Source organism: Nicotiana tomentosiformis, chromosome 6, assembly GCF_000390325.3.
Source record: "Nicotiana tomentosiformis chromosome 6, ASM39032v3, whole genome shotgun sequence".
Classification (NCBI taxonomy): domain Eukaryota; kingdom Viridiplantae; phylum Streptophyta; class Magnoliopsida; order Solanales; family Solanaceae; genus Nicotiana; species Nicotiana tomentosiformis.
Window position 1 is genome coordinate 116,463,271 of NC_090817.1, and position 12,365 is coordinate 116,475,635.

Genomic DNA, 12,365 nt, shown 5'->3' on the forward strand with positions numbered 1-12,365 from the left:
AATCAATATCAAAATTTTATATTATAATAAAATTTATATTTGAGTAAAATTTAAAAAGTGCAATAAAGTTCTTGAAATGATTAATTGTTTATTTTATTTAGTTATACAATAATGGAAGAAACTCTCTCTCCCATAAAAATACTTACTGAACTCAATCAATATGTAAGTTAAAATTGATTCTAATTTATAATTCAATTACTTAAGTTTCACAAGTTTTTTCTTTTTTAAGTTTCAGTAAAAACAGATAATTTGGAAGACTAAGTTTTTAAAGTAAAGCTCTTTTAAGAACTTTGATTCCGCAAAAGATTTAATATATGAATCAAGAACTACATTATATATACCTCTCTAATATTTCTTCGGCAATAACTTTGAATTGTGCATGAACTCAAAGCAGCAAAATTATTAACCATATAGCTATTTGAATAAGCAAATGATTCTTTTCACATTCCATTACAACCCAGAGTACCTATAGAATTCACATTTTATTATTCTATTAGATTTGATTGATGAGGTTTTTACCAACAAAATTGCATGTATTTTTTCAGTCCAAGTAAAGAAAGAAATCATATAACGCAAATCGAAGGGCGGTAGGCGTGTACCTTGCATTAATGAGAACTAGTATTAGTACCCGCACTATATTACATCTAAGTTTTAATGATGACAATAGTGCAAATCTAATCGTATCTATTTGATTGCAGGAAATCAGGAAGTAGCACTACTTCAAGAGAAGTCCTTCTGGTAAGGACATCAGAAAGGAAACGAGATCAAAGGCAACATGAACAATGCCAAATTAAAGGAAGTCAAAGCCATCAAAAAAGAAACAAAATCTGTCCAGACGCTTCAGTCTCACAAACTTTGCTTAACAGCTAGTGAAGAAAAGATCATGGGATCAAACACAGTCGTTGGAGCGCTATTTCAAGAAGGAACCTCTCACGTACGATCTCCATATTTCAACGGGCAATACTTTTCTTACTGGAAAGTACGTATGAAAACATACACTATATCATATGATATTAAAGTTTGGCGCGTGATCAAAAAGGAAAATCTTCCAACTCCACCAAAGAAAGATGAAAATGGTCAAGTCATAGTATCAACTGATCCACTTGACTTAGATGACTACACTGATGAACAATCAGTCGTCATACCAGTAAATGCCAAAGCAAAAAATCTGCTGTATAATGCTATCAATGGAGAAGAATATGAAAAGATATCAAGCTGTGAAACTGCTAAGGAAATGTGGGATAAATTAGAGGTCAGGTATGAAGGAATCAACAAAGTGAAAGAAACAAGGATCAATCTTCTAGTTCGGGACTATAAATTATTTCAAATAAAGGATGGTGAATCAGTAGAGGAAATATTCTCCAGGTTTAGAAAAATCCTTGGAGATTTAAAGTCATTTGGTAGACCAATAAAAAGCGGAAAACAAGTCAGAAAAATTCTAAGAAGTCTTCCCACGATTTGGCAACTCAAAGTTATTGCTCTGGATTGTCAGGATCTTGACAAAATATCCTATGATGAACTTAGAGGTGATCTAATTGCCTTTGAGAAAACTCACTTGGACAAGCAAATTAAACAAGAAAAGAAGAAAACAGTTGCATTCAAAGCAACTGTGGCTGAACCAGAAAATGAAGAGGAAGAGGAAGGAGGAGAACATGATGAAAACATAGCCATGCTCTCTCAAGTTGTAACAAGCATGATGAGGAAAAACAGAAATAGCAGGAGAGGTAAATCAAACTTCAGAAAAGGAAGGACGAATAATGATAATGATAAAAATGATGGAAAATGCTATAAATATGGAAAACATGGACACATTCAAGTTGAATGCCCCGAACTGAAGAAGAAACTCGGCGGGAACTTTCAAAAGAAGAAGTCCTTTAGAGCCTGAAGTGATGAAGAAGAATCTGACCATGAAGAAATTGCGAATATGTGTTTCATGACCATAAAAGAAGACAACAATGAGGACTCAGGTGAACTTGGGCTCATAGCAGACGAAGGAATAGATGATGAAGAGGACTCGGGTGAACTTGGTCTTATGGCAGACGAAGGAACTAGTGAGGTACGTCTTCCTACATGTCCTAATTGTTATGAACTCCAAGAATTTGTTGATATTGCTCTTGAAGATATTGAGAAATTTCTAAATGAACTCAGAAAAATCAAAAGAGAAAAGAAAAACTGGGCCTTGAAGTTGGAAGTCTGTGGAATTGAGTGTGATATGCTGCAAAATGAAGTTAATAAACTTCAACTTCAACTGAATGGATTGCGAAAATCCACCAGTCATAGCTCAGTCAAATCAAATCGGATTGCTCATCATACATCTTTGATTAGAACTATAAATCCTACTGCATGCTTTTATTGTGGCAAAAATGGTCACAACACTAACCAATGAAGGAATAGAATCAGAGCAGAAAGAGGCTCTGAAAATCCCAATAATCATTCTTGCTTTTATTGCGGAAAACTTGGCCACACTTCTAACCATTGCAGGTTCAAGGATAACATGAGATGGGTCCGGCGACCTAAATCCTCTAGTCAAGCTAATACTCAGAAATCTAACCATTCAGGACCCAAGCAGGCTTGGGTACCTAAAAACAAGTAATATTTTTTTTGCAGGAACACCGCAAGAAGAATCGAAAAGAAAAATGGTATCTTGACAACGTGTGTTCCAGACAATGACTGCTGATAAATAATTATTCAAAAGGGGGTCATCAAACTAGATGGAGGAACAGTTACCTTTGGAGATAAATCAAAAGGAAACGTAATTGGAGTTGGAAAGGTTCCTCTCAGCTCAACATGTGATGTAGATGAAGTATACCTGGTTGATGAACTTGGTTACAATCTTCTCAGTATTAGTCAACTATGTGACAATGACTATGAGGTTCGTTTTAAGAAACATGGTTGGTTTATAGAAGACGAATCAGGTAAAGTTATTCTTTCTGGTAATAGAGACAAGAATGTCTATACTATCAATAATGTAGATAGTCTTGGTAATCAAATTTGTCTAGCATTTATGATTGATGATCCCTAGGTATGGCATAGAAAGCTTGGCCATGCTAGCATGCATACTATTCAAAAACTTTCCAAACACGATCATGTCATTGGTCTTCCAAAGCTAGATTTTTCAAAAGATCATATTTGTGATGCATGTCAATTAAGAAACAAACTCGTTCATCTTTCAAAATCAAAAACATTGTCTCTACTACTAAACCTCTTCAACTCTTACATATGGACTTGTTTGATCCTACTAGAACTGCTAGTATTGGTAGTAGAAAATATACTTTTGTTATTGTAGATGATTTTTCTCGTTTCTCTTGGGTTATTTTTCTGAGTCATAAAAATGAAGCTCTAAGGAATTTTGAAGTTTTCTGTAAGAAGGTTCAACATGAAAAATGATACTACATTTCCACTATCAGAAGTGACCATGGAGGAGAGTTTGAAAGCAGAGCATTCGAAAACTTCTGCAATGATCAAGGAATCTCTCACAACTTCTCTTCGCCAAGATCGCCTCAATAGAATTGAGTGGTAGAATGTAAAAATAGAACTTTGTAGGACATGGCAAGAACCATGATTGTGGAAAATTTTCTACCCCACCACTTCTGAGCAGAAGCTGTGAGCACAACATGTCATATTATTAACAGATGTTTGATTCGACCCATTCTTAAAAAGACTCCATATGAGCTATGGAATGGTAAGAAACCCAACATCAGTTACTTCCACCTATTTGGATGAAAATGCTTCATCCACAATAATGGAAAAGACAATATGGGTAAGTTTGATCCAAAAAGGGACGAAGGTATATTTGTTGGATATTCTCCCTCAAGTAGAGCATATAGAGTTTACAATAAAAGAATTTTATGCATTGAAGAATCAATTCATGTTATTTTTGTGGATACTAACTCTTGCTCAAGGAACGAGAAACTTCCTGAAGATAATGAAATTTCTATTGTCCCAAAGTCTGTTGTTGTAGGAAAAGACAGTCAAGATGAGTCGACCAGTCAGCAGAATCAGTCAACTGAGGAGCAAATTAAAATTCAGGAATCTTCTTCTGTAGAACAATCAACCTCTGGGGAAAAGGAGCCAATCACAAATGTTCCAAATGAATGGAAAAATGAACCTGGATATCCTCACAAATTCATCATTGGTAATCCAAAAGAGGGTATCACTACGAGAAGATCTCAGAAGTTTAGCTCTTACATGGCTTTAATATCAGAACTTGATCTAAAGAAGGTGGATAAAGCCCTTAAAGATGACTATTGGATCAAAGCAATGAAAGATGAACTTGATCAATTTGAAAGAAATAAAGTGTGGGAATTGGTTCCAAAACCATCAAATGCTTCTATTGTAGGAACTAAATGGGTCTTCAGAAATAAGTTGAATAAATCCGGTCAAGTGGTTCCTAATAAAGCATGGTTAGTTTCTCAAGATTACTCTCAGCAAGAGGGAATCGACTATGATGAAACATTTGCACCCGTAGCAAGATTGGAAGCTATTCGAATAATACTTGAGTTTGATACTCATAAAAGATTCAAACTATTTCAAATGGATGTAAAAAGTGTCTTTCTATACGGATACATCTCTGAAGAAGTATACGTGAAGCAGCCTCATGGCTTTGTAAGTGACAGCTTCCCAAATCATGTATTCAAGCTGTCTAAAGCTCTATACGGACTCAAGCAAGTTCCCCGAGCATGGTATGAAAGATTAAGCTCATTCCTTCTAAATCAAGATTTCAACCTTGTTTATTAAGCACTCAAATTTAGGTAATCTTATTACTCAAATTTATTTTGACGATATTATTTTTGGAAGTCCTAATTCTGTACTATGTGAAGAATTCGCTCACGCTATGAAAGGAGAATTCGAAATGAGCATGATGGGAGAGCTAACTTTCTTTCTTGGATTGCAAATCAAACAGTCTCCCAAAGGGATCTTTATCAGTCAAACCAAGTACACCAAGGAACTTATAAAGAAGTTTGGCATGGAAGTTGCTGTACATAAGTTGCTGTACACAAGTTCTTTGGATCATGCATCAATATCTCGATTATGATTTTTCTCTTACCTCTACTCCTATATTTTGTGATAATACTAGTACTGTATGTTTGTCAAAATATTATGTGCATCACTCTAGGGCAAAGCATATAGAAATCAAGCATCATTTTATCCGTGATTATATTGCAAAATGTGATATTGTATTAGAATTCATTAGTACTGAGTCTCAACTTGATGATATTTTTACAAAACCTCTTTTAGAAGAAAGATTTTATTTACTGCGTAAAAAGATTGGCATTATGCCTATTTTGTAAAAATAATCTTTCGTATCTATATAAAATATTTTACTTACTTAAGTTTGCATAATTGATGAAGTGTATTAATTTTGATGTGAGTGTAATTATTACACTTCCATCGGTGCCGCCGAAGCAACTCCTCGGAAGTGTCACTTCCTTCTGAACCTGGCTTTTCCCTTAACCAATGCAACCCTTCAACCTTCCAAATGCCTAGATTAGTATCCTCTTCTCCTTATCATTCTTCATCTCTTCTCATAAAATTCCCCTACCATGGCAAAAAGAAACCTCTCATCTTCCACTGCCACCAGACGAAGCAGACAATATCAAAAAATCCACAACCCCAAAGAAACCGTAGACCTGGAATCAGCCCTCGACTCAGACTTCCTCAAAACAGAAAATGAAAGCAGTGAATCATCGGAGAATCTACCTATTAGCCAGAAAAAGGCAGGAAAGAGGCCTATGGAGTAAACCCCCCATAAAGCCTGCATGCAAGAAATGGAAAGTGGAAAGCACAGATTTTGGGACAGAGGACAAACTAAACTTTTATGGACCAAGTGAGAAATGAAGGTTTAATTCCTATAAGTCAAAATCTATGGCTTATGGGCGCTCTGTAAGTCTTTCTCTTATGAAAAATCTGCACCGTGATGTGATTGCTATTTTTGACTTTCAACGTCTTTCTTCTCTATTTGATACTATTGAAAATTTTGTGTATGAAGAGCCTGTGAGAATGTTCTATGCCAATCTGTTTGTTAATGAAAAAGATGACTTGGAGTCCATGGTTTTAGGCACTCGAATTGTTCTTGATTCTTATCAATTTGAGAAGATATTTTCTGCTAACTTTCACGGGTATGATATTTTTGTGCAAAACTCCTGGCCAAAAGATTTTGAAGTTTCCTTAGAAGAGGCAATAGCCTTTCTGTCTGATAATTATCCCGACATTGGTCCTAAAAATCTCAAGTTTAAACACCGAGTTTTAGCCCACATGATAGCTACCACCTTACTTCCTAGAACTGGGTCCCTCAGCACTTTGTCTACTAAAGATATTTTTGTTCTTTATTGTCTTGTGAACAATAAAAAACTTGATTGGTTTGTGTGGATTCGTCAGTATATGCTTGAAAGTATCATGGATATATCCTCTTCTGGTACTTGTCTACTCTATGGTTTGCTCATCTCACATATTCTTAAAGTTATAAAGGTTGATTTGGCACCTTTCTCACCCAAGCATATTATCAGTACCTATGACAAGACAACCTTTTCTATGATGGATTGTACCTTAAGTGATGATGGATGAGTCAGGCATGCCAAAGTTTAAAGTGCTCCAGTACAAGTTGAATCACCCACTGAACCAACAGAGACTCAGTCAACTACCACTAACAACCTTTAGCAGATTCAACAAAATCTAGATGGGGTAAAATTCCTGCTCATTGCAATGAAAGAACAGGTGGACAAAATCATGGAAGTGACCAAGGAAACAAGTATAGATGTAGCCAAGCTCAGGATGGACATGGGAGCCACGAGGAGGCAAGGGATTAGGGCATTTAACTCCATAACAGAAAAGATGGACAAAATCAACAAAGAAGTTGAAACCTCCTATGACTCTTTCTGCACCAAAGTGATCAATACCCTAAAGTACTTTCTGGGGAGAAACTAAGGCAGTGTGTGTGTGTTAAAAATAATATTTTGCTTGCTTTTCTTTTGTGACTTATTTTTGCGTTGGTCTGTAAGAACCACCACTCTATGCCTCTGCTGAAGGCATAACCTCTGCTACCCTAACTAGTCTGTCCATTATCTGTCTATTATCTACTCTATTTTGTATGTTCTGTCTGCATTTTTTTCTTTTTGATTGATGTCAAAGGGAGAGAAACATCTAAAGAGTAAACCAAAGCAACAACTCATGGGAAGAAGTGATGAGTAAATCTAAGTAACAACTCAGGGGGAGCATGCATCTCAAGCTATGAAAGGGAAGTATACTCTGTTTACTCTCTCTTGATTGTCATCATCAAAAAGGGGGAGATTGTTACATCTAAGTTTCAATGATGACAATAGTGCAAATCTAGTCGTATCTATTTGATTGCAGGAAATCAGGAAGTAGCACTACTTCAAGGGAAGTCCTTCTGGTAAGGACATCAGAAAGGAAACGAGATCAAAGGCAACATGAACAATGCCAAATCAAAGGAAGTCAAAATCATCAAAAAGGAAACAAAATCTATCCAGACGCTTCAGTCTCATTCAAAGGACATCGAGGCTCTCTAAAAAAGGAAGCATATCAAGTGCAGCTGCTAGAGAATATCAGTCCATACCTCAAGGACTAAATTAGAATCAGAAGATTGATAAACTACTCGAAGCCACAAATCACTCCCTGAAATTTGGATATGAAAGGGGAAGGACGTAAACGAATCCAGCCCATCTTATGTGCAGGATTCGGAGGCACCTCTTGGGTCAAATCTTTTAGAGGATTCTGTGCCTCAATCAAAGATCAATCTGCAACGGCTATTCAAACTCTCCTATAAAACGACTGGCAATCTCAAGAAGATGACTTACGCAACTATACAAACTGTTTTCTAAGCCTTTCTAGTTCTTAGTACAAACACTGTATTCTTGAGTCTACAAGTGTCACAAAAGATAGGAAGAGTTAGCACATAAAAAGAGAGTTGTGTCAACTTTACAAAAATCACTGTTACTGTATCGTTGATGATGAATGTACTAAAATCATCACTACTGTAATCATTTATCAAAGATTTAATAGAACCCTTATGACCCAAGGGAGCTGGACGTAGGTATCACACTGGTACTGAACCAGTATAAAAACTGTTGTGCCTTCTTTACCTTTCCGTTTGTTTAGTTCATTCCTACTAAAATTGTTCACTGTGCAAAACCTGGTCGACTAAACTTACACTTAGTTAACCAAGATTTTTATTGGCTACAATTCACCCCCCTCTTGTACTTTCACACTATGTGCGGATAATTATTAAAAATATTAATCGTAGCAAATTATGATTTTACTTGTTTAAGCACATGAGATTAAATTGTTTTAACAAAATTAAACTATCTTCTTAATTTATTTCAATATACCCAATAGATAAACTCTATGATGTCATACTATATTCAAAACGTAGTATTGAACTATTTTAAAAACATAAATATTAGAAGTTCTTGATAGTAAAAGATCTTTTAATTCGAATTAATAAATAATTACACTTAATTCAAAAATTAGTTTATACCCAATTTTGTTAACTTTTTAATAGCTTATCACTTGACTTAATATCTTTATCGACTATTCTCCTCTTATAATAGTTCTTAAAGATTGGTTATGCTTTAACACATATCTAAATGTTTGGTAGTCTATTTATGATTTATCTGATTTATATTTTTCGCAATGTCTTTTTCGTTAATTTGGTGTGATTAACAGTAAAGGACTTGTTCTTGGCAATTCATTTTCATTTGTAGATTATCGAAGAAGCATCTATTTATGAGTAAAAAATAGTTTTCTCGATATAGCATTGTGGAAATTTATGTTAGCCAGAAAAAAATTGATTTCCTCTATGCAACCTTTACACTATTTTATTCACAAAATTTTGAAATTAATCTCATTTTATGATTCATTTCTTGCTACTGAAAAAAAAGTGCTCGACATTCTTGAGAACTAAATTTTAAATAACCATGTCAAGCAAAAACAAAACCAAAAAACAATTCATCTGTACCTCGTCTTTTTTCTTAATACCTATTAGCAAAATCTATATAAAATTAAGGTAAATGAATCATATAATTATTGATCAAACCTTGTCAAAAAACTTAAGGCCAAAGGGAATTATTATTAGGATTTTATCCTGATTTTCTTTTTATATTTGAATTTTACCTATTACTTGGAGAAAGGATAAAATATTAACCAAAATAATTATATAATAATTGAATAATTTTATATTCATTATTTTTATATTATATTATGCACTCTTATTATTAAATTAAATTGTCAATGACTTCTTATTACCTTGTCACTTGGATTAACATTCTTGTTCATTGCCCTCCTTTTAATATAATATAGATACATATTTTTCTTACTCCTAAATTACTTATTATTTTTAAATTTTATTTTAGTATTCACAATTCTATAATTTTTTGTCTATATTCAAATCATAAATATCCACATATTATTTCTATTCAAACCACATATTATTTCTTCCTCGATTTACGTGCGCAGTCTGTGTCCTTTTTCAGAAAGGGTTTTATGAGAAAATTGACGAAAATGTGAAATCGTACCTTAAAACTCATTTGAGTTGACTACGGTTGTAACGACCCAGCCAGTCGTTTTGTGAGTTGTAACCCCGTTCCTCATTTACTGCTTATTTTATAGTTTATAGCTGCTATGTGACTTGCCAGGATAGTTGGTTCGGGTCCGAAAAGATTTCGGAATGGGTTGAGACACTTAGTCTTAAGGTTGGAAGCTTAACATGAAAAAGTTGATCGGATGTTAACTTATGTGTGAACGACTCCAGAATGGGGTTTTGATGGTTCCGTTAGCTCCGTTGGGTGCTTTTGGACTTAGGAGCGTGTCCGAATTATGATTTGGAGGTCTATAGTTGAATTATGCTTGAATGAAAGTTAGAAATTTAGAAGTTCGAACGAGAGTGGACTTTGTAGTTACTAGGCTCGGATTGGGGTTCTGGGAATTGGAGTACGCCCACGGTGTCACATGTGACTTATATGCAAAATTTGAGGTCAATCGGATGTGATTTGATATGCTTCGTCGTCGTTTGTAGAAGTTGAAATTCCTTAGTTTTTATTAGGTTTGAATTGGGGTGCGATTCGTGTTGTGGATATTATTTGATGTGATTTGAGGGCTCGACTAAGTTCGTATCGTATTTTAGGACTTGTTGGTGTGTTTGGTTGTGGTCCGGGGGCCTTGGGTTGATTTCAGATGGTTAACGGATCGAAAACGAGACTTAGTGCATTGCTGAAGTTGGAAGTCTGCTGATGTAATCGCACCTGTGAAGCTTTGATCGCAGGTGCGAGCTTGCGCGTGCGAGCTGGGAAGCGGAGTTCGGATTGGGTGTGGAGCGCGGATGCGGAAGCATTTCTGCAGGTACGGACTCGCACCTGCACGTGGTGGATCGCAGAAGCGGAAAGGAGCTTGGAGTCACTGGTCTGCAGATGTGTGCCGTAGGAGCGGGATTTGTAACCGCAGAAGCGGTTGGTCGGCATTAAGTGGCTTCCGCAGATGCGGATGGCTGACCGCAAAAGCGGTACCGCAGGAGCGAATTGTTGGGCCGCAGAAGTAAGAAGGCCTGGGCAGATTATTAAAAACGAGGGTTCCAAGATTTTCACCATTTTAAACATTTTAAGCTCGGGATTTTGGCGTGTTTTGAGAGGATTTTCGGGGGATTGCTTAAGGTAAGTCACTTGTGGTTTAAGTTGCTCAATAATTTTGTTTCCCCATTGATTTTGCCGCCTAGATTGTGTGGTTTTAAGGTGTAATTCGGGGGTTTGATGCTAGGGATTTGGAGAGTTTAATTTGGGGATTTGAGTGGCGATTTGATGTCAGATTTTAGTAAATTTGGTATGGTTAGACACTTGATTGAATGAGTGTTCGGATTTTTTGACTTTTATTGGATTTCGAGATGTGGGCCCGGAGGTCAGCTTTTGAGTCGACTTTTTGATTTTTGATTAGTAGCTTAGTATTTACTTATAGAATTGACTCCTTTATCCCCTGTTGATTGTATCGAACTGTTTGTGGATAGATTTGAGGCATTTGGAGGCCAATTTGCGAGGGAAGGGCGTGTTAGAGTAGAGATCTGCACGGTTTGAGGTAAGTAACACTTTTAACTTGATTCTGAGGGTAAAAATCCCTGAATTACATATATTATGAATTGTTTGGAGGTGACACACATGCTAGGTGACAGGCGTGTGGGCGTGCACCATAGAAATTATGACTTAATTGATTCGGTGGAGTTGCATAATCAAATTATCATGTCATTATCCATATATCCTCCACATGTTAGAGGAATTGAGCTGAGACTCATGTTAAAGATTATGTTTAGGCTACGTGCCGATATTTTGGGACACACAGAGGTCTTATTGCTATTGAATTACTTGTTTGAATTTACCAGTTTGTACTCAGTCATATCTGTCATTTGCATATCATATCTCAGTCTCTGTTGCCATTCATTGATGCATCATATCATCAAGTCGGGTTGATTTTCATGCACCGCATCATATTTTTATTTATTTATGCATGAATCTTGCTTATGATAGCGCTTGGGCTGAAGGAGCCCCTCCGGAGTCTGCACCCCCACAGTGAGCGCAGTGGATATTATATTTGGGATGAAGTTCCTTGTTATGGAGTTGCCCTATATATATTCACATTTGGGATGGAGTTCCATGGGCATGGAGTTGCCTACACATTATATTTGGGATGGAGTTCCCTGGGCTGAACCTACCCCGTACTGTACTGAGTGATTGAGTCCCCTGAGAGTGTGAGTGATTTCCATTGTGGTATACCACATATAGTATGCACTGTGTCATATAGGTATAGAAATGTCATATCCCTCATATCGTTCAGAGCTGATCTATTTTACTTGTAATTAGTTTTTATCTGATGAACTTGAAAACATGCCTACATTTCTGCACTGTTATTTTTATATTGAACTGTACCCGCTGAGTACGTCACTACCTTCAGTCCAAAGGTTATATTTGTTACTTATTGAGTTTGTTTTACTCACGCTGCACCCTGCACCTCGTGGGCAGATTGAGGTGCTTGCGGTCAGAGCGGTTGCTGAGTTGCAGAGTCCGGACATTCGGAGATCATCAAGGTAGCTGCTGGGCATTCGCAGACCTTGACTCTCCTCCCTTATCTTTCATGCTGTTTATTTCAATTTTATTTTCTAGATGACGCACCAGACTATATCTTTATGTAGATGCTCATGTACTCGGTGACACCCTGATTTTGGGAGAGATTATGTATTGAGTTATGACTTCCTATTTTGGTTTTAAAAGATTTTCCTTTAGTTAAGCTGTTTTCATATCTTACAAAGTTTTAAAGTATTGGAAATGTCTGAGTAATCGGCTTGCCTAGTACTATGATAGGCACCATCACGA

At 36.2% G+C, this 12,365-nt stretch overlaps 1 protein-coding gene across 1 annotated transcript; it reads left to right on the forward strand.

Annotated features, from left to right (window-relative positions):
• Window positions 1-775: 775 nt before the first annotated feature.
• LOC138894639 (uncharacterized) lies at window positions 776-1,885 on the forward strand. The gene has a single exon (XM_070179352.1). It carries the CDS (start codon window positions 776-778, stop codon window positions 1,883-1,885), a length of 1,110 nt encoding a protein of 369 aa, XP_070035453.1.
• Window positions 1,886-12,365: the final 10,480 nt, after the last annotated feature.

What these genes read in the sequence shown, in the direction of transcription:
- LOC138894639 (XM_070179352.1), top strand. Translation starts at nt 776, where the DNA reads ATGAACAATGCCAAATTAAAGGAAGTCAAAGCCATCAAAAAAGAAACA.